Genomic DNA, 26320 nt, shown 5'->3' with positions numbered 1-26320 from the left:
GATACTGATTCTCCCACAGGCCCAAAAAGGTGATTTACTTAGATTCACACTGGTGCTAAGGTTTGTACCCAAATCCTCTCACGACAGATCCTATACTTTCTTAGTGTTATTGTCTTTTATTTATGACTTTTATCACTAGATTTATCATCTTTTGAAAATATAAAATATTTTTTAAAGCTTCTCCAAACACAGAAATACTAGATTTCAAAAATGCCACAGAATGGGGAGGAGTAATAATATTCCATGTGTCTCTGTGCTTATAAGCATCTTATTATTTCATTTATTGGGCAGATTTTATTTCCCAATCTTAAAAAAAGCAAAGGAATAGCATGTTTTAGATTTCTCAGTCTCTTCAGAAAACCAAAACTCACTGAACTGCTTCTTGTTGTATTGAAGTGATTCTTTTTTCTTTGTTTCCTTAACCCTCCATGAACTCCCAGAAGGTGGCAGGGACAGGGTCTCACTTAATCTTTGGATTTCTTCCTGTAAAGAACCTCCTACTCTTGGGATTTTTGTTTTTATTCCTGACTCATACTATAGAGGATTCTTTGTGAGACAATCCAGTTTACAAGTATTTGAGATGCAATTGAAAGTTTTAAGAGAGTAACCCCAGAGACCAAGGGGGTCTGAGAAACTGAGTGGGTCAGTTGACTTGCCCAGCACCACAGGGGTGTGTCAGAGGGTTTTCTTGACCCCAAGATGGTTCTCTTCTTGTTATCCCCATGCTTTCTATTCTCTCTCTCTCTTTCTCTCTTCCTCTTCTAAAAGGCTAGATGAGAATTGATTATGCCTCAGGTGAATCAAAAACAATAGAGGTGGTAACTATGATATCAGAGAAGACAAAAATAGAAAAAGAAATAGTTAAGAGAGATGAGCAGGAAAAGCACATTATGACATTAGAACATTTCATTCCACTTGTTTGTTGTTGTTGTTTTTAATAAATAGAATGCATTTCACATGTTATTTTCAAATTTGTCCTATTTATGCTCCCTTCTGAACTTTGTTTTGTGCATTCTTGTATGTCTGTATAGCAAGTGCTTACTGGATAACACACTGTACTTATGTTCAAATTCTACCTCACTTACAGATAATAGGCATTTCTCTGTGCCCCCTTGTCTGTAAAATGAAGGGAGTGGCCTAGAAGGTCTCAAAGGTTCCTTCCAACTTTAAATCCAGTAGATCGTAAGTTCCTCGAGGGCAGAGATTCTTTGCCTTTTTTTTTTTTTTTTTTTTTTTTTTGTATCCTTAATACTTAGCACAGTGGCTGCACACAGTAGGAATATAATAAATGTTTATCAGTTAATGATTCCACTGTTCATATCCTTGACTCAGTTTCAAGCCCATTGCATCTCTCTGTCCAGGTATTCCGGACGGACCTGATCACAGCCATGAAAATCCCAGACTCCTATCAGCTCAGCCCGGATGAATACTATATCCTGGCAGATCCCTGGCGGCAGGAGTGGGAGAAAGGTGTGCAAGTGCCAGCAGGCACAGAGGCCATCCCTGAGCCTGTGGTGAGGTAAGTGTATCTTGTGGTTTCCTTTTTGTTGCCCCAGTTCTTGGTGGCTGCCTAACTTGATTAATAATTTTAGGAACCATCTACATTCATACTTCACCCTGGGTTTGTCTATGCAGCCCTAGAGAATTGTGCAGCAAGGCCTGGCATGTTCTTCTGGAGATTCCTTAGGGACTATGGATTTTTATTGATGTAAGGTGATGATGAAGTAGAATACTTTTCAGACCTTGCCAATATTCATTTATAGATCTAGTACTTGGTTTAAGAAAATCTAGTTTAAAAACCATGTCTAATCGTTTCTCTGTATTTTATAACCCCCATTATAAAGGGATTCACCTTTAGAATTTCCAGGTCTTTTCTTACCTTTCCAGTTTTTTATACTTTCCTTCCTTCACATATTCCGGCAACACTGTCTGGCTCACTGTTCTTCTCACCCACATGTCTGTGTTGTCCTCCAGTTCTAAGATGCTCACCTTATCTCTCCACTTCCCCGGCTTCCTTCAAGACTTGACTCAAACCCCACTTTCAAAAGGAATCCCTTCCTGTCCCCATTATCCATCCCTCCCCACCCTCTTCCTCCAGTGCCTCCCTGCTAATCTTGTGATCTTACTCTCTGTGCATTCTGCATCTCTCTTCTCTCCACATAATTATTTGTATATTTTATCTTCCATTTGATTGTGAGCTCCTTGAGGGCATGTTTTGCCTTTCTATTTTTCTCTGGCATTTTGCTCAATGTGGCCAGGCAGGAAGTGATTTAATGATCACTTAATCACAAATAATCACAATAAATTGTGAAGACTTACTGACTAGTTCTTTTAAAGCAGAGTTCCTTAAACTTTTTGTTTACTGTATTGCTTGGATTTTAAGGAAAACTGAATCCCTTGTTCAGTATAAAAGCATATGAATTCACACTTATACACAAAAGAAATATATAACTTTTCTTCTTTAAGAGTATAGCACAATAGAGGCAATTGGGTAGCATACCAGATAGAGCACCAGCCCTAACATCAAATCCAGCCTTAGGCACTTATTAGTTATATAGTATATATAGCCCTAGACAACTTAATCCTGATTGTCTCAAAAAAAAAAAAAAAAGTATACCAAAATGTATTTTTAACTTGGTTGATTTTTAAAAATCAATGAAGGCTTTTTGGAATATTGATTTAGTTAAATACTAGATATTTCCTATATTCCATTGACAAGCTAATCATGCCCCAGGTTTGGAACCCGTACTCCAAAATTTGTTTCTAGCCCCCATGCTGGAGACAGTGGTGGTGGGAAAGGGGCAGGAGTTCTAATCAGATAAATGTCCACCCCCCACACACTCAGGTTTAGGTGTCTATTCCTGGGAATATGTAGGAGAGAGAGGGACCTCTAGGAGGGGAACAGGAGTTAATCATTTACTTTTCTAATTCTCTTTATGTCCTTTATTGTGCCACCCTTATACCAACTAAAGAAATTTGGGATTGTTATTCTCTTGAACTGGGATGTTCTCATTTCTTCTGCTAAAAGTTATCAAGATTGGTAGCTAAAGCTAGACTTAGGATTAATTCTCAAATGGAAGTTCTTTCTACTAACTTTTGCTTCCTCATGAAGACGGGAGTTCTTTAGTTAATATCACTTGGTAAATCTATAGGCATTAGATATCTGTGTGTTAGGTGCTGGTTATGTGAAGATAGAAATGAAGCAATCTCTGCCCTCAAGAAATTTAAATTCTTTTGCAAGAGCCAGTATATACATAGATGAGTGTATTTAAAAAAAAAAAAAAAATCCAGGGTCATTTGACTGGGTGACTAGTGGCCATGGGGATGGTGTTGAAGTGAGAAGGATAATGAAAAAATTTCATGTTTGTAGATGGGGCACTAGAGCTGAGTTTTAATAGAAACTAGGAATTCTAGAAAGTGAATTTAAGAGTGAAGAATCTAAGACCCAGAGAAAGAAAGAGGCAATAGGAAGCTCAACAGGGCCTAGTCTTAGGGTTGTGTGCTCTTGCTGTTTTTATTGAGTGTTCAGTTTCTCCACTCATGTCTGAAAGGAGTAATCATCCATCCAGGGTTTTGCTCATAAAGAAATTTGGCAAAGAAAGGGTGTAAGATCTTACAGGTGGCTGAAGAAGCACTGGGGTATCCTGAAGATATTTTTGCACATTAGTAAGTCTACTTGATGCTGAGGAGGTGACACTTGCTAGAAATACTCAGGTGGCTTACAGGCTAGGCATTAGTAGAATTGACCTCCCTCTTTTAAAAGAAATGTACTTCTCCCAGATCAAGGAAATCATGGCAGCTTTTTGAATTGATGTCTGGATTAGTAGGAAGAGCAATGGGCTAGATAACCTCATCCACGTTGTTTAAGGACTTTCAAGATAATTTTAAGACTTGGATGTTAGTGAAATATTTTCAGAATTCCCTATTGGAATTGCTATTAACAATAGTCATTATTTCCTTTCTTTTTGTCTATTTGTTTTTTAACTGAACCTGTGTTTTCAGGGGTGTAGAAAAAGATCTGTATGGGTCTCTTCTAACAAATATTCATATTAAAGGAGGACTCAACAGCCAGTGTGAAAATATAGGAGTAAAGAACTCCCTCTCAATAAAGAATTGACTGGAACATTGAGAAAGTCAAATCACTTGTCCAGAGACATACCCAAATAATATGGGTCAGAGGCCAGATTTAGGATCATAAGATCATAGATTTAGAACTGGAAGGAATGTCAGAGACCATCTAGTACATTCCTCTTATTTTACAAATGAGGAAATTGAGACCCAATAAGTTTTAAGTAATTTGCACAAAGTCACACAACTATTAAATCAAAGGTTCTATTCAATTCTGTTTACTATTATACTTTGGCTCTTCCTCTTATATGAGCTCATAACTCTCCTGAGAGAGTGGCAAGGTCATCATTATTCCTAAAAACCAAGGGTTTTTTGTTTGTCATTTTATGTTTTTGCCACTACATCTTCCAATAGGTTTTCTGTAACAGTTTATGAGTGACTAGGGCCAACTTGGTGATGAACCTCTTCAGATTTAAATTGGCTGGTCTTTAGAAAAGAATATACAATATGTTCTTGGGTCCCTTCTTCTACCTTTTCATCTTAATAGGACTCGGTCAATCTTGTTTGTCATTAAAGGCCACCTATGTGCCATGATATGGTAAAAGAATATTATATGTGTGGATCAGGATTGGTTTTTTCTTTAGTTGCTTTAAGTCATGTCCAACTCTTTTGTCACCCCATTTGAGGTTTTCTTGGCAGAGATGCTGAACTGATTTGCCATTTCCTTCTCCAACTCATTTTATACTAGAGGAATTGAGGCAGATAGGATTAAGTGACTTGTCCAGGATTACAGTTACTTAGTGTCTGAGACTGGATTTGAACTCAGGAACATGTCTTCCTAACCTATTACTATGGCGCCATCTACCTGCCCTATGCTGTGCTGCTAGCATTCCCATTTTATACATGTGAAGACTGAAGTCCAGGAAAATTAAGCTGCTTGGCTCAATGACAAAAAGGTGGACTAGATGATAGGACCATGGATTTCAAGCTAGAAGGGACCTTAAAAACCATCTGAATTGTCCCATCCCTTTATTTTAAAGATGGGCTATCTGAAGTTGTCACTTATGCAAGGACAGAGGTGTCAGAATAGGCTCTGAACCCACATCTCCTGATATATCTATCAGTCAGCTTTCTTTCTACAATTCCACGTTGTCCCCTTTGTCAGCTGAAGAATATGTAAGTGAGTAGGGTGTTAAAGTCAGAATTTAAAGATTCCTCAGCATGCAGGCTGTTTCTGAGACCTCTGATACCAGCTGAGATTGACTTTGGAATCTGCCAAACTCTAGGACTTTAATGTGAAGAGGGAAACCTGAAAGTCTCGGCAAGACCAAGGTATTGGGGATTGAGTATGCTGTCCCTCCCAGAACAGTTAGCCCTTAGATTTCCTAGTGTAATGTAAAGGGCCAGAATTTGGGTCCTGTCTCAGCTAGTGGTTTTGTGTGTAAAATGGGCAAATCTCTTCCCCATCTATAAAATGTGAGAACATTCTAACTGTGACACTTAATGGTGCTTTTGGAGAGGAAGAGGAACAGACTAGAATTATTCATGTTATCTTTGGATAGAGTCCAAAGAAGAAATCACTTGTCTTCTTCATCCAACACTACCTGGGATGAGACATGCTCCATACTTTGAGAGTCACAGATAAGACATGGGTATTCTTTTCAAGGATTGACAGAGCTCAGACCTCAGGTTTTTCACCTGTTTTTTATCTGAGTTGGCCTATAAACTTCTTTTTATTTAATATCCTTTTATTTACAGGTTATTTGTATGGGTAACTTTACAGCATTAACAATTGTCAAACCTCTTGTTCCAATTTTTCACCTCTTACCCCCCACCCCCTCCCCCAGATTGGCCTATAAACTTCATTCTTGGGATGTCTTAATACCAAAGAGATTATAAGACTTTAGTGGCAAGGGGCCTTAGAGATTATTTGGTCCAATGCCCTCATTTTACATGAGAAATGATCTCAGGTAAGAAGAATAGTTTTGTCCAAGGTCTCACAAAGCCAAAGATTCAAGTCCAGGTCCTTTGAGTTAGAAGTAGTGTTCTTTCCATTGGATTATATAAAACGAATCTGTTCTTAGGAAAGATTTTCACATTGGCTGTTGCGTCCTTCCTCCTTTTATATGAATACTTTGTTAGAAGAGAACCATACAAAGCTATTATACCACTATGGATTATAGCGGTTAGGGAATGTTGACTCTGGAAGTTCCAGTTATAGCCAATACTACCAAAATATCTTTGAGTAAACTTTTGTACACATGCATTTGGTTGCCAGGAGTAAAAATTTTAAAAGAACTGAAACTTTAATAAGAAACCTAGACACAACAGAAAGGAACAGATCAAAAGGAGACTATCGTTTAGCTTACTGGGATATTTGGGGGCATCTATTTTTAGATGCCTTTGATATACACGTCATTCCAGCTTGGATGCAGAAGTGTATTTTTGTAATGCCGAGGGCAGATTTGAGGTTATTTCCAGATGAGAAATGACAGCATGAGCTGGTCTCTTTTCTAGGAGACTCCATTTTGATGGGTTGGGAAGGGCCTTTGCCCAGAAGGAGCCCTTGGGGTAAGGGGAAACAGGAAAGATATGTCTAAATTTTGGTTGCTGTTTTTTGTTACCCTTTCCTAGAACATCCTCCTTTCTTGCACAGATCAAAACTTCCCAATATTTCCAAGGCAGAGCACTGGGTAGACAGGCAGACAGCAAGGTGAATTAGAAAGAGAATACTTAACAATTTAAAACCATCTTTGTGATTTATAATTTGTGTGAGTATAGGCAAGTTTCTTTCTTGGTATGGATCTCAGCTTCTTGATCTGGAAAAGGAGGAAGGTTGAATTAGATTAGGAATTCTACACTTTGTCTCATGAACATCGTCAGCAGTCTAGTGAAAATAGTGGACTTCCTTCTCAAAATGATATTTTTAAATGCATAAAATAAAATATATAGAATTACAAAGAAAATTTGTTACATTGAAATACAGTTAGCAGAATATTATAGGGTCCAAGTATGACTATAAATGACCACATCCTTCAGAAAATATTCTGTCAGCTTCAGATTGGGCTATATGACTGTTAAGTTTGCTTCCACCAGTGAAAATCTATTCATTCATCATCATCATCTCCATTTTGATAGATGAGGAATCTGAAGCCCAAAGAGCTTTGGGGAGCTACCCAAAATCACTTCATGGCACAGTCAATGCTGGGTTTTCTTCTCAGCTGTGCTTCTGTACTGTTCTAGTTCAAACTAGACCTTTTAAAAATGAGAAGCGAGAGCAGTGGGCTGACATCTAAAGTCACAAATCTCTTTCTAGTGTTCTTTCTTCTGTATAACTGTGCCTTATCAAAGGAGATCCTGGCAGATTACTTCAATCTCAGGAATCCCACAGTTTTCACTTACTTTCACATATTCTCCATATGCTCTCTGAAGGTATATGACCTGTGCTGTAACACTGGGGGGCCAAGGATGTGTTGGTGACTGCTCCAGTATGTCAGCAGGGAGCTCTCTCCTGCTTAAAGAATTCTGTAAGCACCTTTTGGGCCTTCAATTTGCTTTTAATCCCATTGTACTATTAATGAGTATTCTGTTTTCTCTGAAAGCCAAGAGCTAAACCTCTAAGCTTTTAAGCAATCAATATAAATTAAAACAAGGATTATTCATGCTCCTGCCATTTCTAAAACTTTTTTTTTAAACTGCCTTAAGAGGATAAAAGTGGCTGCCCTGTTGCTGGAGTTCTGGAATGATAATAGAACACGTTGGTTTCCTCTTGTATAACCTGATGATGACTAATGACCAAAATATGTTCTGTATTTATCTTGTTGCCATTCCACATGCTGGATTTGACTCCACAGCTTCCAATTAGATCTAGCAATGATTTCACTTCCATACCTTTTTTAACCTGTTTTCATCTTCTGTCAGAATAAGAGTTCCAAATGCTGCTATCCCTGATCAACTTGGGAAGGACAAATGACAGGATCAGAGTTTTAGAGCTAGAAAGATCTAGTCAACCTAAAGGTTATCTAGTCCAATCCCCTCATTTTACATATGAGGAAATGAAGACCCAAAGAGGCTAAATGGCTTCCCTGTGGTTACCCAGCTAGTGTCAGAAGCAGGATTTGAACCCAGTCTTGTTTTTTAAAATATATAGTTGTTTTTATTTATTTTTGTTAACTATTTCCTGATTATGTAGGAAGAAATTTAATAATCATTTTTTTAAAATTCAAGTTCCAAATTTTCTTTCCCTCCTGCCCCTTTCTACTCCTGAGAAGGCAAGCACTTTGATAGCAGTTATTCATGTAAAGTCATACAAAACACATTTCCATATTAGCCATGCTACAATAAATAAATAAGATTTGAAAAACGATGCTTCAATCTGTGCTCAGTTCATCAGTTCTTTCTCTGGAGACAGACAGCATTTTTTATCATCAAACAATTTGAAATTGTCTTGGGTTGCTGTCTTGATCAGAGTAGCTAAGTCTCTCATTGGTTGATCATCCTAACTGTATTCCTGTTACTATGTACAATGTTCTCCTGAACGCAATTCTTGCCTCCATATTAAAATAGCATGGCTTTTTAAGGATCTGGAGGAACTTTATAATCTGATAAAGTTCCATATTCCATATTTGGAATATGGAACAGAGTATCTTACTAGTGGTGAAAGGATCTGAGCAACTGCTTATATAACTGTACTATGTGACTTTGGGCAGGTCATGTAACCTCCAGGAACCTCAGTTTTTTTTCATCTGGGAAAAAAAGTTTGAACTACATGATCTTTCAGGTGTCTTCCAGCTTTCTACCTGTGATTCTTTGATCCCCTTCCCTCTTTTCTTTTGCCACACTTTTTAGTATTTCTTTCTCTTCCACACAGACAGAATTAAATTGCTAGAAGTAAGTTCAGACTAAGAGACATGGATTCTCAGCCAATACCTGCCACTTATTTAGTGTGATCTCTGTTAAATCACTTGACTTAACCAGACTTTGGTTTATTCCTCCTAAAAGTGGGAGTGTGGTTAAAAGAAATTGCTTCAAAGATGGCTTTTAACAATAAAATGTTATGTTAAATTTCTTGGCCTCAAACTTTGGTATTTCCTTGGATTATATGCATTGGGTTTGTTTTGTTATTGTTTTAATGGATTTTTCCTTGTTAAGGCTCTTAAGATTACTATTATTTTACAAATAAATTGACAAAAGGCAAACTAAGTGTCTTGAAGGTGTGACCCAAACTATCAAAATCCAGTGCAGTGGCCATTCCCCCCCCCCCCCCCCCAAAAAAAAAAAAAAAAAAAAACCTGTTTTTCCCATCTTCAAAGAGACTGTTTGGGATATCTTCTCATCTGTCCTAAGACCCAAGAATGGCAAGTGTAATGTCTGGGCTAGCTCTCTAGAAGACCTCAGGATCAGGCAAAGTCCTTGGTCTTAGGGTGAAGAAATGAAGGAGGCAGGAGAATTGCTACGTTTTTCTGGTCCAAGATGGAGCCTGGAGCCTGAAGTCTTCTGTGGCTGAGAGAGAGCCTCTGTCCCTGGGACTCCCTTTAAATACCCTACCAGACTACATCACCACGCCACACTGGGCATGAGCAGTTGTAGAACATCACATCACCACATTACCCTAAGTATACACCAACTGGACTGACCATATCATTACATTTCATCAAGTATGTGCTTAGGAAACCACCATCTCATACTGAGTAGGTACTTAACTACAAGCACCTTGCTGTCTTAGATTCAAGTACATCCTTTCAGAGTTGCATGGGCTAGAGCAAGAGCTTTGAGAGATCATACATTCTATTCCTTTATCCCTGGCCAGGATTGCAGGGCCCCAAGCATGATAAGACGTTTTCTTGATATATTAATGTCAGAAGAAATGAGCATCATGATCTTCACATTTCCTTTCTCTTCCAGACCTTTGTCTTTAGACCCAGGGTCTTTTACTAGAGTCCTGATGAAAGTGTTGCTAATTCCTCAATTTCCCACTAGGGATAGGCATATATAACAGGCATAGGAATGGGTCTGCTAATCTAACAGATTCTGAACGATGACCATGTCTCCTGTCAAGATAGGAATACCATAATGCACAACAACAAGCATGAGAAGCTGTCTTTGAGCTGACAGTTGCCAAAAGCTTATTAAAAAATAATGTCCCTTTGACATTGAATGTCACAGTAAAGAGGAGATATCCTAGACCTTTGGAGTGGTATTCCTAAACTGTCCCTTAAACTCTGGTTATAAGTCTGATTTTGTTGGAGAGAAGAGCCAAAAAGGTGTAAAATCTAAGATCTCACTGAGGCAAAGAAGGGTAGTTCTGCTGAGTCTGGTCACCTGGGTAGCTCTTTCTGCATGAATTGTGCTCTCTTGAAATGTGGCTGAAGTCAGTCAAGCTACCTGAACTCCATGTGAATAACATGGAAGGGGTAGTCAAGTCTTATCTTGCTTTATATAATAGACATATTCTTGGAAATTGCATAGACATTGAATTCTATTTGGCCATTGATTTCCATAATTTTAGATATCTGTCACCTTAATTTTTGTGGATGCTAAAGGATATTCAATTACTCGATCCAGCCTTAGACATTTCTCTTCTAGGAATCCCATGACCTGAGGGAATTAGTTTGCCTACTTCCTTTTACAGACTACCTAATATTATCTTTGCCTGGCTTTTCTATTTACACTTATTGTTATCTCAGCTTTTATCCTACTCCAGATAGGGATGTCCCTTTCTCAAAAGGGGTGGGATGGGGTTAGGGGACACCTAATCACATCTTGGTGCCTAATCATGTGAGTGGTAAAATCTGAGGACCCTGCTTTAGGCTAGATGTAATTCTGAAGGAGATATGGAGGAGATAGGAGGATACAAAACTGAAAACATCTAGATAGATGTTTAAACCCACAAGGAACCAAAGGAAGATCTCAATTATCAGAGCTGGAGGCAAGCCCCAGGTTCAAATCCCATCTCAGACTTAATAATTGTGTTATTATGAGTGACTCATTTAATCTCTCCATACCTTTGGTTTTTTATTTATAAAATGAGAGAATTTGACTCAGTGGTCTTGAAGGTCCCTTTAAAAGATAAATCTATAGTCCCATGATCCTCTCTCCTTTTAATCTCATACTTCTCTTTCTGAGTTGCCACACCAGGTCTGCTGTGCTGCTTGTAGTTTAGGATTCTTTCAGTGATGGGGATGATATTGATCAATTTAGAGCCCCTCCCCCCCCATTCAGGTAATTTCACAGAAGGAATGTTTACTGATAACACACTCATTCTACATAAAATCCCTCTCTCTGTAGCCTGTCCTTATTAAATTGTCAGAGAGATAGAAAGTAGCATATCTGTTTGGATGGTCCTGGGAGGGGCACTTGATTTTTCCACTCTAAGCTAGATTGGGCCTGTCGGAAGCATCTCTTCCCCTCCTTCCTAGATAAGAACTGATCTCTGGGCTCAACTAATATCTGTGGCTTGTTTGTTTACAAAATTTTTTGCTGTTCTATACTAGATGCTTGTAAATGTGCTCTCATCCTCTCTTCCTCCCTCCTCTCTCTCTCTGTCTCTGTCTCTCTCTCTTTTTCATTAACAAAATAATTCTGGAGATGTTTACTAGCTGGGGTAATTAATTCCAAATGCTCTAATGTACTAGCTAAGCAATAGTATCTTTTCTCTAAAGAATTTATACTTTTAGATTTCCTTGGTTTTTACCAGAGGCAATTCCAAATAGTAGGTGCTTGGTTAAATGAAAATGAATAAAAACTTTACTAGGGGTTACATAGATAATCAGGGACTTATTCAAGATTGGAATCCTATTAAAGATTCCTTTAAGTCATCAGATTAAATCAAGAAGGAACATTCCATTCTAGGTACTGAACAACTAGGAGCAGACTCATGTCTGTGGAAAGAACCACTGCATGACCTACCATTCATTAGCCTATAAATGCATTTTGGTTGGCCCTGCATGGCCTAATGCAGAGGTGTCAGACACATGGCCCCAGGCCTCACTGCTGCAGGAAACACTCCCCAATGTGCAAATCAGATTTAAATGTAATTGAGAAATATTTAACAAAATAAGTAAAAATACAATAGAACATGGATAATGTTAATAATGGTTTCTAAGATACAGCCAGGTGGGATCATAACATATGTCCCCATTTCTATCGGAATATACCGTTGGTCTAGTACATTGGACTTGAAACACATACAGATCAAGGTTTGAATGTCTCAATTTTTTCACTATGGGAATACATGACAAGCCATTTAGCCTCATACTTCATTTCCTAATCTTTAAAATGGGCATACTAACACTGTATATAGTTAACCAAGTTTTCATGAGGAAAGTGTTTCTTGTTCCAACGTGGGAAGGCAGCATGGTGTGTTGGAAGAAGCATTGGCATGGGAATAACGACCTGGCTTTAAATTCTGCTTAGCTGCTTGTTATTTGTATGGTCTTGAGTAAGTAATATAATTTTGCTGAACCTTTATTTTCTAATATATAAAAAAGGAGTCCGAATACATGTTTTTTTAAGGTCCTTTCCAGTGGATCTCTAAAAATTGAAGTATAATAGAAATAAATCATTGTAATTTTACTCAAATTGTATTCCATCAAGATCTTCCCCAACATGCCTCAGCCAACCTAATTTTTTGTCTACAATATATTTTCCTTGAACATGGATGAACAACTTTGTTTCCCAGGAGTCTTGGAAAGGGAAAGGGCTTGTCAGAGGATTTGGAGTGTCTTAATTTTTTTTTTTTGTTTGTTTGTTTGTTTTAGTTTTTTAGGAGTTGATGTCTTTGCCAAGACATTTTGTCTAGCCACCTGCTTCCTTGCTAACTGATCCAAAGGAATTGATGACTTCACTTAGAAAATTTCCAATCAATCCTTTTTGCTAAACAGGCTGTTCAGAGCATTCTGTGCCAGGAGGGAAAAAATATAGTGTGAGCCAATACTTGGACAGTCATCTAATTATAGTTTCTTGACCACAGTGTTTCAGACCAAGTTCCCTCTCATGGCTTCTGATGTTGAGCCTTCTATCTCTAATATTCTATGATAAATACTTGTTACCATATAGCCTTTAGAGCAAGTTACTCTCCTTAAGGTCTACATATTTCTTTTCTGCTCTGTGGTTTAAAAAAAAGTCCAGCAGCTTGGTACTAAGCATATTAAAGCACCTACCTCTCAGGCAGACCTGTGAGTGATACAGAGACAGATCACAGCCTAGTTGGGAAATAATATATTTCTATAACATAGTAGAATGACTATTGAACTTGGAGTCTGGGTTTTAGATCTAGGTATAGAGCGTAGTTTGGAAACATACTAGGCCTGGTTTCAAGACAAAATAAAGAAAGCTCTCTCATCACAGTCCAATGTGCCAAGAGCTATTATATCTAAGGTGCTAGCTCAAGGGAGAGGAGGAGGAGGATGGCTGGAAAGTAAGCAATATAGTGTGTATGTGTGTATGAGATGTCATGTCAGCCTACTTTCCAGGCAAGATATGGTAAAAGTGCACCTGTAAGATTCTTGGGGAGTAGGTGAGGAATAGTCATGATGGAGGCAGTCTGACTGCAGACTTGGTTAAGATCACACAAATCGAATTTGAAGTCAGATAGTGGTATACCAGAGCAGTGTTCTTTCCAGGTTGCACTATCATTCAACCAGGATTCCTGGAAAGTTCTCATGTGCCTCTATTAGGTACTGAAATGAGTGACTACCTGGTTTGATATCCTATTATTTAATTTTATGAGTCTTATTCAGTCAAATTTAGCCTCATTTAAAAGAAGTGAATGATATTAGAGCATTAGCATTGGGGCTTTTATCTAGTCTGCTTTGAGTATCAGGTGCTTTTATAAATGTCTGATATGAGCAAGATAGGCTTAATACTTTGTCTTTGGGTATTGTTTTCTCCCCCTCCATTTATTTATTTGTTTTTAGCAAAATTTTAAAGGATTACCCAGTACCCTATTTAGTGTCTAGCACCTTGTAGATACCTAATAATGTCAGTTTTCCAAGGAGAAAGAGACCACGGAACAGGCAGGGAAGCATCATTCTAAGGACTCCAAGGACATTGAATTTCCAGGGGCTTCTGCATGAATACTAGGGAGAAGTAGCTTTGACTGTTCCCACCTTGTGCTTCCAATCAGATGAACACTATGGTCTAATGTGATCCTTTAAGTAAATAACATTGACCATCAAAGTAAAAATGAAATTTGACTCTGTGTATCTTGGGTCACTTACTAATGCCCCTAAAATGAGCAGATCTGGATTTGGGGTGTGATGAGACTTCTAGGCAGAAGTTTTCTCTAAGAGATCATCTTTTGGGATAACTTTAATACACTTCAAGAATTCCACTAATAAAAATTTAAAACTGAAAGACCTAAGAAACCCTTGTTTATCTATGTAGGAATGCCTTATATAGCACACCATCATTCAACCTCAGACCAAGACTTACAGTGATGGTGTTTATCGCCCTTTTTCTACTTTTGGACAGCTTCCTAATGTTTCTAAGGTTATCTTTACATCAAGCTTAAATCCTCTTTTTGCATCTTCTTCCAATTGCTACTAGTTCTACCCTGTGGGAACCAGTTTAACCCTCCTTGTCCCTCTCCCCAACATTTTAAATATGAATTGTTATATTTCTCTCTCCCTTTCCCCCCCCCCTCCCCCCCTTCCCTCCTCAAGCCTTCTTTTCTCTGGATTAATATCCTTAGGGTCTCCAGCTAAAACTCATCTGTCATAGTTCCCAGATTTTTGATATCCTGGCTTATTTGGATATACTCCATTTTCCCAAAGCCATGCATGATACCTAGTGTCTAGAGCTATGACCATTTTCCTGGGGTGGTCTGATCTGGGTAGACTCTGTACAGTAGAATAGTCATTTTTATTCTGAAGAGTACTCCTCCACTGAGAAAGCCTAAGTTAATGTTCTTTTTTTTTATGTGCCATTTCATGCTGTTGATTCACCAAGCGAGAACTCCAAGAACAAAAGTTGGGTTTCTTTTTAAATTTTTGCTTCTTATTTAATTTCTTTGATTCTGATTCATTAAAAAGGCATTATTTTACCCTTTGTTTTGTTTGTTTGTTTGTTGAATTGTTTATTTTATTGTTTATAATAAAAATAATTCTTTTTACTTAGAATTTTAAAAAGAAAAGAAAATCAGCATGCCTGCAACTTCCCTTCATTGGTCATGGTTCCAAGCTTTGGGACCAAGATTCATTCCTCTTCTATAGGACTGACTTAGCTATCATTTCCCTTTTCTTCCCCAATGTCCACCAGTTTTTTCTTCTCTGACCCAAACATTCTTAGTTACTTAAGTTGATCTTTCCCTTTTGTTTCCAGTTTTTTCCATCTCCCTTATCAGTATAAGGCCTCAATTGCTTTGGCAAGAACAGTTGGAAAGATATTAATATTTGATATTAATTTCCTTTCGGTTTCAAAGAAAAAATTGCTCTACCTTTATTATTTTATAAGATTTCTTACCTAGATCCTCTGTCTCTTTTAGGGAAGAGGCAGGACTAAAGAATACTCCTGTGTGGGAAGATAGGGGGAAATAGAGAACTTCCAAAAAGCCACAAATTAAGGAAAATCATTTGGAAATTGTGTTTAGGAGAAAAAACTTACAAGTACGATTGTTTTGGTGACTATAACCCTCCAAGACAGACCTTCAGAGTATTGCTATCCCCATTTTCAGAAGAGAAATCTGAGACCCCATAGAGATCTTTTTCTTTAATTTGTCAAAAGTAAAAAAATAAAGAAATATTGTAGTCTGGAATTGAACCCAGATCTCTGAAGGAATTAAGTCCTTTGCTCAGGGCTATACCATGAAAGGGGATAGGGGGAGGAATCTATAAGACCTTTTTTTTCTTTCTCAGCTTTTGTCCACTCTGGTCATACCAGACTGTCTGGCTCACTCATACCCTTTACTCATGTGTTGATTTTTTTTTTTTAATTTCATTTTCATCAATATCTTTTTTTTTTAATCACCTTCATTTCAGATTATATCAGTCCCTTTCCTCCTCAACTAGCCATCTCTTGTAATAAAAAAAGAAAAGGAGAAAAGTTGAAGAACATTGAAGAAAGGGAGGTGACTTCTCCACTACCTATTGCCATTATAATTATATATTTTTCACTTTCATTCATTTTATTCTTTCCATTTACATTATGGTTTTATATTGCATTCCTGGTTTTCAGCTTATGTAAGGCTTCCCATGCTTCACTTCATACTCACCATTTGTATCACAATAACATTCTATTACATTCATGTAGCATTGTTTGTTTGGTCCTTTCCCAATCAATGTACATCCATTTTATATGTAGTTTTTAATTACCATAAAAAGTGCTACTGTGACTATTGGGGATATAGTTCTATCTGACCTGTTGGAGGTATAAATTTATCAATGGGAAGCCTTTGCCTAATTCATTTCATCTACTGAAATCTATCCTTTCTCTGCCTTTCCAAATGTCATATATCCTTTGAAACTTAACTTCTCTCCCTTTTCTTCCACAAAGCCTTCTCTGATAGCCAATCCAGACTTTCTTTTCTATTAAAGTAATTATCAAGTGAACCCCACAATCTAAGGCTTGATTCATTTTACAAGTAATTGAGTCAACTAGTTGGAAAATACAGGAAGCTATCTAGAAATCAGCAGCAAGTAGAAACAAAGTAAGCAGGTTAATTAATCATTAGATTTCTACTTCTGGATCAGCTTTTCTTTGGTTTTTCCTCTATAGCACAGTCTTGCCACACATCACTCACTGCCAATTAAAAATAACTAAGAAATGAGTAATGATGTAAACCTGGGTTCAAGTCTTGCTTTTGATATGTGACCTTTGATAAGTTGAGCATCAAGCAGGGCTTCTCTGAATTGACTACGGCAGTTACTGTACCAAGTGTTCCATATACCAGGTCATTTAGACAACTGCTCAAAAGTAAGTAAAAAGCTGACACTGGGATTCCACATTCAACAGTGTAAAATGGGAGAAACATAGTTAGACAACAGTTTTGAAAAAGATCTGGAGATTTCAGTGAACTTCAAACTCAATAAGTTTACAATGTGATTTGAAGCCATCAAGACTAATATCCTAGCAGGAATACATTTTTTTTTTCCTAAAATTAATTAATTAATTTTTTGTTGAGGCAATTGGAGTTAAGTGACTTGCCCAGGGTCACACAGCTAGGAAGTATTAAGTGTCAGACCAGATTTGAACTCGGGTCCTCTTGACTTCTGGACTGGTGCTAAATCTCCTGTGCCACCTAGCTGCCCCCAAGGACTACATTTTTAAAAAATAATAATAATAGCTTTTTATTTTTCTAAATGTAGATACAAAGATAATTTTCAACATTCACTCTTTTTTTTTTTTTAAATTAAAGCTTTTTATTTATAAAACATATGCATGGGTAATTTTTTCAACATTGACCTTGCAAAGCCTTCTGTTCCAAAATTTCCTCTCCTGCCCCCCACCCCCTTCCCTAGATGACAGGTAGTCCAATACATGTTAAATATGTTAAAATATATGTTAAATCCAATATATGTATACATATTATACAGTTATCTTACTGCACAAGAAAAAATCGGATCAAGAAGGAAAAAACCAGAAACCTGACAAAGAAAACAAAATGGAAGCAAACAACAGAAAGAGTGAAAATGCTATGTTGTGATCCACACTCAGTTCCCACTGTCCTCTCTCTGAGTGCAGATGGCTGTCTTCATCACTGAACAATTGGAACTGGTTTGAATCATCTCATTTCAATATTCACTCTTGCAAAACTTTATATTCCAAATTTTTCTCCCTCCTTCCTCACTTCCCTACCTCCCCTCTATAGCAAGTAATTCAGTATAGATTAAACATCCTAGCAGAGCTGCATTAAGAGAAAGACAGTGTCACCAGTAAGGGAGGTGACAGTTCTATTGTACTTGGTCCCCATTAAACCATATCTGCATTTTTCAATTTTGGGCACCACATTTTAGGAAATACATAAACAAGCCAGAGGGCAGCTACTCAGTCTTCTGAAGGAGTTCAAATCTGGGCTCAAATGTTTACTTGCTGTGCCTGTACAAGTCATTTAACTTTGTTTTTCTCAATTTCTTTATCTGCAAAATGAACTAGAGAAGGAAATGGTATCTTTGCCGAGTGGAGTCATAGAGAGTTGGATATACTTGAAACAATTGAACAACAAAAATACTGGAGCACATCCTGAGGAGAATGATCAGGATGATGAGGAGTTGAAAATGTACCATTTGAGCATGATTTAGAAGGAACTATATGTGTTTAGGCCACAGAATGAAGACTTTGATCTGAAGAGATTAGACTTCTGTTTAGTTGTTAGACCTAGTCATGAGATTTGAGTCAGGGTAGTCTCTCCTCAATTCCTGGTGGTCAGGGGGTTAAATGATGAGGTTAGTGGCAGGATTGGGATTCAGGGAACCAAATGAAGAGGTTTGGCTCCCCTGAATCCCCTTTAGGATTGGCGCAAGGTAGAGAGTTTTGGGGAACCCCCTTCTGGCTGCGCAGGGGTCCTTTATAAAGGAATTTACAAACCCAAAAGACTAGACTGATAAAAAGTTTATTATAGGCATTTGGAAGTCAGCCTTTGCTATGCATGAATAGAAAAGCCGAATTTATTAGTGGCAAGGTCCCAACAGAGAAGTAAAGTAATGGAGGAGTCCTGGCAGAGAGATATAAAGTCTTAGGTGAGGATAAAGAGAGCGTAACGCTGAAAGAGAATATTATTCCAGTGGGCAGAGTTTTGCTGCTATGTCAGGGATGGCATATTAGCTCTTCTGCAAAAGAGTGAGTTCCAAGTTGGCTCTTTTTATCTACAAGCTAAATTTCAACTTGAGCTGGAATAGAAGAGAAAATCTTAGAATAGAATGGGTTTTTCTCCAATTTAATGAGGTTAGAATCTCCAACTTGGTACTTAACCAGCCCCACCTAGATAACAGAATGAAGCTGTTTGTCCTAGAGCAGGGTCTTTACAGAGGCAGAATTCAAGGAGAATCTGTTCTTCAAGAAGTTTTTCAGAGTTTCGGGGTCCCTTTCTCACTAGGACTGAGGAAAGTTAGAAAGGCAAATTTGGGTTTGATGTCAGGAAAAACTTCATTAAAAATTAGGTGTAGTGTAATAGGCTGCCTTGAGAGGGCCTGGGATCATAGATTTGGAGATGGCAGGGACACTTGAGAGGTCATCTAATCCAACTGCCACATAAAACAAAAATAGTTTAAATGACTTATGGAAAGCCCCTCGGTTGCAAAGTCAGGCTGTGAAAACTGGTCCTCTTCCTCCAGCTTCCTACTTTTGCAGAACTGACTCCAAGTGATGGACTCTTCTCCCTAAAGGTGGGTATTCAGAGGCTGAGTGGCCACTTCTCAGCTTTTGCTATAGAGGGATCCTCGGGTCGGGAATTTACCATTACAAGATCATAGAGCTTAATCTCATTTTCTAGGTGAGTAAACTGAGACTCAGAAAAAGTAAATGACTTGCCCAAAGTTACACAGCTAATTTAGCTGCTAGGTGGCACAGTGTATAGAATGCTGAGTGTGGAGCAGGAAGATCAGAGTTCAGATTTGGCCCTAGATACTTACTGGCTCAGACAGCTTTCAGGCTGACACTTACTCCTGTTTGCTTCAGTTCCCCATCTGTAAAATGAGCTGGAGAAGGAAATGGCAAACCACCCAGTATCTTTGCCAAGGAAATCCCAAATGAGTCCATGAGGAGTTAGACTAGACTAAATAATAATAGCAACAGCAAAACACAGCTAATGTTGTAATGCTGGAGAAACTGAGGCAAGAGAGAGCTGAGAGAGTTTTTAATATTTTATTTGAAAGGGAGAGATTTACTGGGACCAAATGGATCCACAATTTGGTCTTGGGGCTGAATGAGACTTATCATTTCCAAGAATCCAGCAGTGAATGTCGCATACAAAGATTCTTTTATAGGGTAACAAGAATGATGACATAATGGGGGGAGGCACTGGAGAAGGAGAGGCACCTGATATTCTAATTAATTGGGATGGGGAGAGGCACTTGGTAGTCTAATGATGTCTAAGATATAGGATCTTTATCCTGTCAAACATTCTGATGATTAAGAAGGAAGAGTAGTATTGCAGGATTGAGCATTACAATTAGGAACTGAGACAGAACAATTTAGGGAAATGGGATCAGGAAAATTAGGGAAACTGAATCAGGACAGTTAAAAGAACTGTGGCACAACAATAGAAGGATTTATGCTCTAAATCTCCAAATTTAGTACATCTATAGCACTCTATCCATTACACTGGGAAGTTATATGTTGTTAAGTTATAAGTTAGCGTGGACGTTTGAACTTCCTTTCAACTCTCAAACTTTTTTTGATATTTTTATTTAGATTTTTTTCAGATTTTTATTCTGATAGTTTTGTGTGTAGGAGCTGTCTTCTGAGCTAACTACTCTGGCTTCACAGCTGAGGATATTCATTGTCTACCCTTCCTATCTCCCCTCCAATGTACAGGGTACAGAAAACATTCCTTTAACCAGCTTTATCAAGATTTCTTTTCTGGGCTGAAGAAGCATTTAAAAATGGTTGTGTCAGCCCCACACTGGAGACCCAGAAATGTATCTGAGCATTCCCAAGCCCATTCACCCCAACCCACATGACACACCCAGCCCAGTTTACATCCCCTATCCTGTATTTTTCTGCCAAAAGACCAAATCCTACCTTTTCTGGTTCTACCCTTAGTGCAGCACAAATGTATATCCCTCTACTCACTGTTTCTGTCCAGATGTCTGGACCTGCCACATCAAAGGAAAGCAAAGCTTGAAGGTTGGGGGGAAAGACAAAGGAAGGTTCTTCCTGGGTTTATTGCCTGGAAATCACCACTTTTCTTTCTTTGCAACTACCAAAGCAAATGAATTGTAGGTGTTTTGTTTGCTTGGTGAGAGGAAATCAGTGATAAATCATTCTGCCTGCATTTCCTTTCCATGTAAAAAGCTCTCTTATCCCCAACCCCCACCATTTTCACACTGGGCCTTTTTCTTTATTCACCTTCTCCTTACCTACATTCTTTCTAAGTGAAACTATAAATAAATCAGCTTGACAAAGTCTTTAGAAAGATTGTTTTGCTAGCAGCTTTTGCAGATACTGGTGGTGATCTCCAGCAATCTTAGTTGCTGGGAATTTTGCATGGCACACTAGAAGTTAGAATATCTTCTGCTTTTAAATGGCCAATGGTTCCTTTTTTTTTTTTGTGGGTGCTAATGATTGCAAAATGCCTGCTATCCAGTTCTTAAGCTATATGTAACTTTTCTTCTTTTGAGAGAGGTGGAGTCCAACCCACCCACTGGGATAATAATACACTTAACTCTGCATCTCTGTAAGTACAATTTGTGGTCTAAGCGATCAGCCCAGAGGCATTCAGGGGTATACTGGAGCTCCTTGCAAACAGGTTAGAGAGGGAGCTGTTTATTAAATTTTCTTTTTTGGGGGGTGGGGAATCAAACTTTATTAAGTATCTACAATGTGCTAGAACTATGCTGGGCACTTTACAAATGTTATCTCATTTGGTCTTCACAACAACCCTGGGAGGTAGGTGCTATAAGTAATTTACATTCGGGTATTTTTGACCAAGCTGCCTTCTTGGGTTCAGTTCTTGGGTTATCCATGCATTTATGTGCAAGTCATTTTTTGGCTATGTGCTTCCATCTATTTCCATAATGAATCTTCCCATTGTTCTGTGAGTCAGCATCAATTAATTTTTATTCTTCAAAGATCATGAATTTCTGTAATTCACAGCCATTGAGCATCACTAAGAGAAAATTATTAAATTTTTCAATATATTTACACCTCAGAAATTGATAAACACTACACATTGGTTAATTCTTTTGCTGATGGTCTAGACATAAGAAAAAGTTAATAATGCAGATATCCCCTCCCTTAATGTTTACCTGCACACTCACGAATCTAGTCTAATCTGTACCTAAATAGGAATCTTCCCTCCCAAATGTCCTCAGGCCTTCAGAACTTTCAGTGTTGGGGAATTCACTCCTTTTTGTGGATATCCTTTACACTTTTGGACAGATCTGACTTTTAGGAAGTTTTTTCCTAACAATAAACTTGGCTAACCAGCCTCTCTGCTACTACTCTGTACAGTTCCTAGTTGTGACTTCTTGAGACAAACAGAACCAATCTACCCTTAGCTAGTTGAAGAAAAATTTCACATTCCCAGACTAAATAGCCCCAATTCCTAACATTTTCAAATACTGTGACCCTTGCATCTTTGACACCTTCTTCTGGATGTTTTCTAGCTTATCATTTTCTTCAAAAAAAAAAAGAAAGAAAGAAGGGAAAGAAAGAAAGGAAAGAAGGGAAAGAAAGGAAGGAAAGGAAGGAAGGAAGAAAGAAAGAAAGAAAACGGAAAGAAAAAAGAAAGAAAACAAGAAAGAAAGAAAGAAAGAAAGAAAGAAAGAAAGAAAGAAAGAAAGAAAGAAAGAAAGAAAGAAAGAAAGAAAGAAAGAAAGAAAGAAAATGTAAAGCCCAGCATTGACTGTACCTAATACTCCAAAAGTTTTGCTTTGATCAGGACAAAGAGCCTGTTTTCTCTCATTGTGGATACTAGACTTCTAGATGCATACTAAATTCAAATTAGATTTTTGAGCTGTCAGATCACATACCTAGTAGACTCACTGAGTTTGTAACTCCCTCACAACTTCAATCTAAGCCAAAATGATCCAAACTCTATGGTTTGGGGTCTGTTTAATAGATTTTTTTTTCTTTTACTTCTAAGGACTTTTTAGTTCCTTAATAGAGGAAAGTTTTATTACCCATCCCTTTTTTTTTCTCCCTGAGGCAATTCGGGTTAAGTGACTTGCCCAGGATCACACATCTAGGAAGTGTTACATATCTCAGGTCACATTTGAACTCCCGTCCTTTTGACTTCAGAGCTGGTGTTCTATTCACTGCACCACCTAGCTTCCCCTACTCATCCATTTTTAATCTTCAACATCTACTGCTCTGCCACAGTCAGACCAGTATTTCCTGCCTGCATCATATACATTCCCATCTTTCCTTATGCTATACACCCTTCCTGCCACCACCACCCCACCTCACCCCTACCTCACCTCTCCATTGTCAATGGAGTTCAGGAACTCCATTATGTGGCTAAGCTGAGTATCTTCCTTTCTGCCCCCCTCCTTCAGTTTTCTTTTGTATATTGCTTCCCTCCACTAGATTGTAAACTCCCTGAGGACAGAAACTGTCTTCATATGGTACTTAGCATAGTACCTGACACATAGAAAGTACTTAATAACTGAGTCACTGACTAAAGTGTCCTACACCTTATAATCCATCTAAATTCACTTGTCCTCCAAAAATGACTTCCTACTTTACTTTAGCCCACATTCTTCTCCTTGCTTTAAAATAAATACTTAATTGCCCATATATGCATTCAGTAGTATATCATATATTTCTTAGCATGGTTCACTATGGTATTTTTTTGATGAATGTACAGGTTTTGACTCCTCTGCTAGATTGTAAGCTTTTTCAGGGCAGATTTTCTACCTTAGTTATCGTTTCATCCCTTAGGTATTTGAGAAATAATTAAAATTAAATTTGTGTTAATGAAGTCAGAGGGAATCTTTAGTTCAACCCCTTCATTTTATAAATGAGTTTGCTAAAACTCAGAATTTCAAACCATAATGTAAATAGGTTTAGGGATAGCCTTTAGAGCCTTATAGCCAAGAGCATAGGTATAGCTACCACCTAAGATACACTCCAGGAGCAAAGCAAGGGAGTTTTTTCAGGTGTGAGTTGCTAGGGAACTAGTGTCTAGAATCCAACTTCAGGCCCCTGCTAATAGCCAGAGCCTCATCTAAAACCAAGCCTGAGGGCACTTTTGAGTCAGGATTGCCACATGCTTAGTTTTCCCTTCTTTCAGGAAATGTGTGGAACTCTGGGAGTAATAGTTTTCTCCTTTGGCTAGACAAACCCAGCAGAAACATTCTGAAAGCTTGTGTGAGCACACAGACTCATAGAATAGATTACAGTTGGTATGAGCAAGAAACACTGGACATGGACAGAAGACCAATACTTAGTTCCTAGTTCTGCCACTTTGTGTTTCCAGGCCTCCACTTTTCCTATAAAATGAGCATAATATATTTGCATTACTTTGCCCACTGTGGTAGTGTGAGTAATGTGCTTTGCGGACTGAAAGATACTGGGGAAATGAAAGCTTCCATAAGAAAAGAAGAAAGGAAGCTGCTAGTCCAATCTGCCACTGAATGCAGGGATTCCCCCTGCAACTTATCCCATTGGTGTTCAGTGGGTCTTACTACACGTGTGATCTAATGCTAGTTACGCTTTTTGGTCTGTTTCCCCCATCATCATAAAATAATATGGTTGGAATAAAATGATTTTTTAAGGTCTACTTCCACTTCTACATTCTATTACATCATCTGCTAAAAAGGAGAAAGTCATACTGTTGCACTGCTGGACAACTCTAATGATTAACAAATTTTCCCTCATCACTAGTTTGAAATCTGCCTTCCTTCAACTTCCCTCTGATTGGATTTATAGTTATCCTTTTTGATCATAAAGAACAAATCCCTATTCCATATAACAGCTTTACATTATTGATACTCATCAAACATTCTGATTTGAGATTAGGTGGCACACCACACTCCAAAAGAGCAAGAAAACTGACATTATTGGAAGGTTGTGAACTGGGGAGATTAAGAGGGATAATTTCTTAGTGGGAAAGAAATGAGAAGAGCCCATTGGATGCTACTAAGAAGAACTTCCATGAATTCCATGAAAGATTGACTCACAAGAAAAACTTTGCCACATTTCCAGATTTTTACTCTCAGAGAGTAAACCAGTGGACCTAATGGTCCAAATAAAGAACAACAGCAATCGGTACAGGGTTGTGGCTCTTTGGAAAATTTTGAGATAGATGACAGAGTTTGGACCAAGTCCTCATTTGGATTTTCTCTCTGGTATTACCAAGAGCAGTCCTGGTTAAGTTGTAGAATCACTAAAGAATGGAATCACAGAGATTTTATTAAATCTCCAACAAGTAGTCTGCCTTCCAGTTTTTACTTAGAAGCCTCCAGTGAGGGTGAACCTCCAAAGTCATTTCCTTCAACTGAGGATCTCTCTTAATTGCTTTTTGCAAAGTTTAAATCATTCCTACTTCAGTCCACTAGGACCAGTCTGATCAAGTGTGAAATCCGAAAACTTGACAACCCTTCAGATATTAGGAAGAGAGCCCTCTTTTTACCTCTAGAGTCTTTTCTTTCTCTAGCTATGTTTCATTTTAAAATATCAAAAAGTGGGGCAGCTAGTTGGTGTAGTGGATAGAGTACCAACCCTAAGGTCAGGAGAACCTGAGTTCAAATCTGGCCTTAGACAATTAACACTTCCTCAGTTGTGTGACCCTGGGCAAGTCATTTAATCCTAATCACCTCAGCAAATAATAATAATAGTGAATAAAATAAAATATTTAATTGTATTCATTTGTTCTTTTGATAACCATCCCATTTTTGACTCGAACTTGCAGTGCACCAGGACCCCCAGGTTTTTTTTTTTCCAGATATCCTTCTGTCTTACTATGTCTCCCCCATAATATACATGTGAAATTGATTTTTTTTAAAAAGGGTAAACCTTTATATTTATATTTATATTTATCATCAGATTAAGTTTGGTCTAATCTTCCTACCCTGTCAAGGCCTTTTTCCAGATTGACTCTCAATCAATATGGCAGCTGTTCCTTTCTGCTAAGTCACTGATTTAAAAAAAAAAAGTTTAACACACTTCAGGCCAGATACAGATCATTAAGTTATTTTGCAGTATATCTCAGAATAGTTCAAAATCAGTTTTGGAACCTGCCCAATGAGCCAGTCACAGCCCAAGTAATGATACTATCCTCTAACTTCCATCTTCCCATCTTTTTCCACAAAAGTAGAATGAGAGACTATATCAAGTGTTTCACTATAGTTTCAGCAATCTCTAATCTGTAGCATTCTCTGAACAAAAAGAGGAAATAAGTTTAGTCCCTCATTACCTGTTCTTGATGAAGCTATGGTTTTTGAAGCTATCATTTCCTTCTTTTATAAGTGTTTACTGTAACCATCTCTCTATATGTTGAAAAAAAAAATTTTTTTTTTGAGGCAATTAGGGTTGTGCTTGCCCAGGATCACAAAGCTAAAGTGTTAAGTGTCTGAAATCAGATTTGAACTCAGGGCTGGTGCTCTATCCACTGTGCCACCTAACTGCCCCTATTTTTTTTTTTTTTAAATCA

The 26320-nt window shown here is 37.9% G+C and overlaps 1 protein-coding gene across 10 annotated transcripts in view; it reads left to right on the top strand.

The window, feature by feature from the left end:
- The window catches only part of JADE2 (jade family PHD finger 2), a 197526-nt gene that overhangs the window by 77268 nt on the left and 93938 nt on the right, over positions 1-26320 (top strand). For 9 of the 10 annotated variants that reach the window (XM_031953037.1, XM_031953034.1, XM_031953040.1 and 6 more), the window contains one exon: positions 1362-1519. In XM_031953037.1, coding sequence (XP_031808897.1) covers positions 1362-1519 — 158 coding nt within the window. Of the gene's footprint in view, positions 1-1361; positions 1520-26320 lie in introns of those variants that run through there. The other variant, XM_031953042.1, reaches the window with a different exon arrangement.

Source organism: Sarcophilus harrisii, chromosome 2 (assembly GCF_902635505.1).
Source record: "Sarcophilus harrisii chromosome 2, mSarHar1.11, whole genome shotgun sequence".
NCBI lineage: Eukaryota > Metazoa > Chordata > Mammalia > Dasyuromorphia > Dasyuridae > Sarcophilus > Sarcophilus harrisii.
Note: the sequence above shows the minus strand (reverse complement) of the source record. Positions and strands in the feature narration are given on the sequence as shown.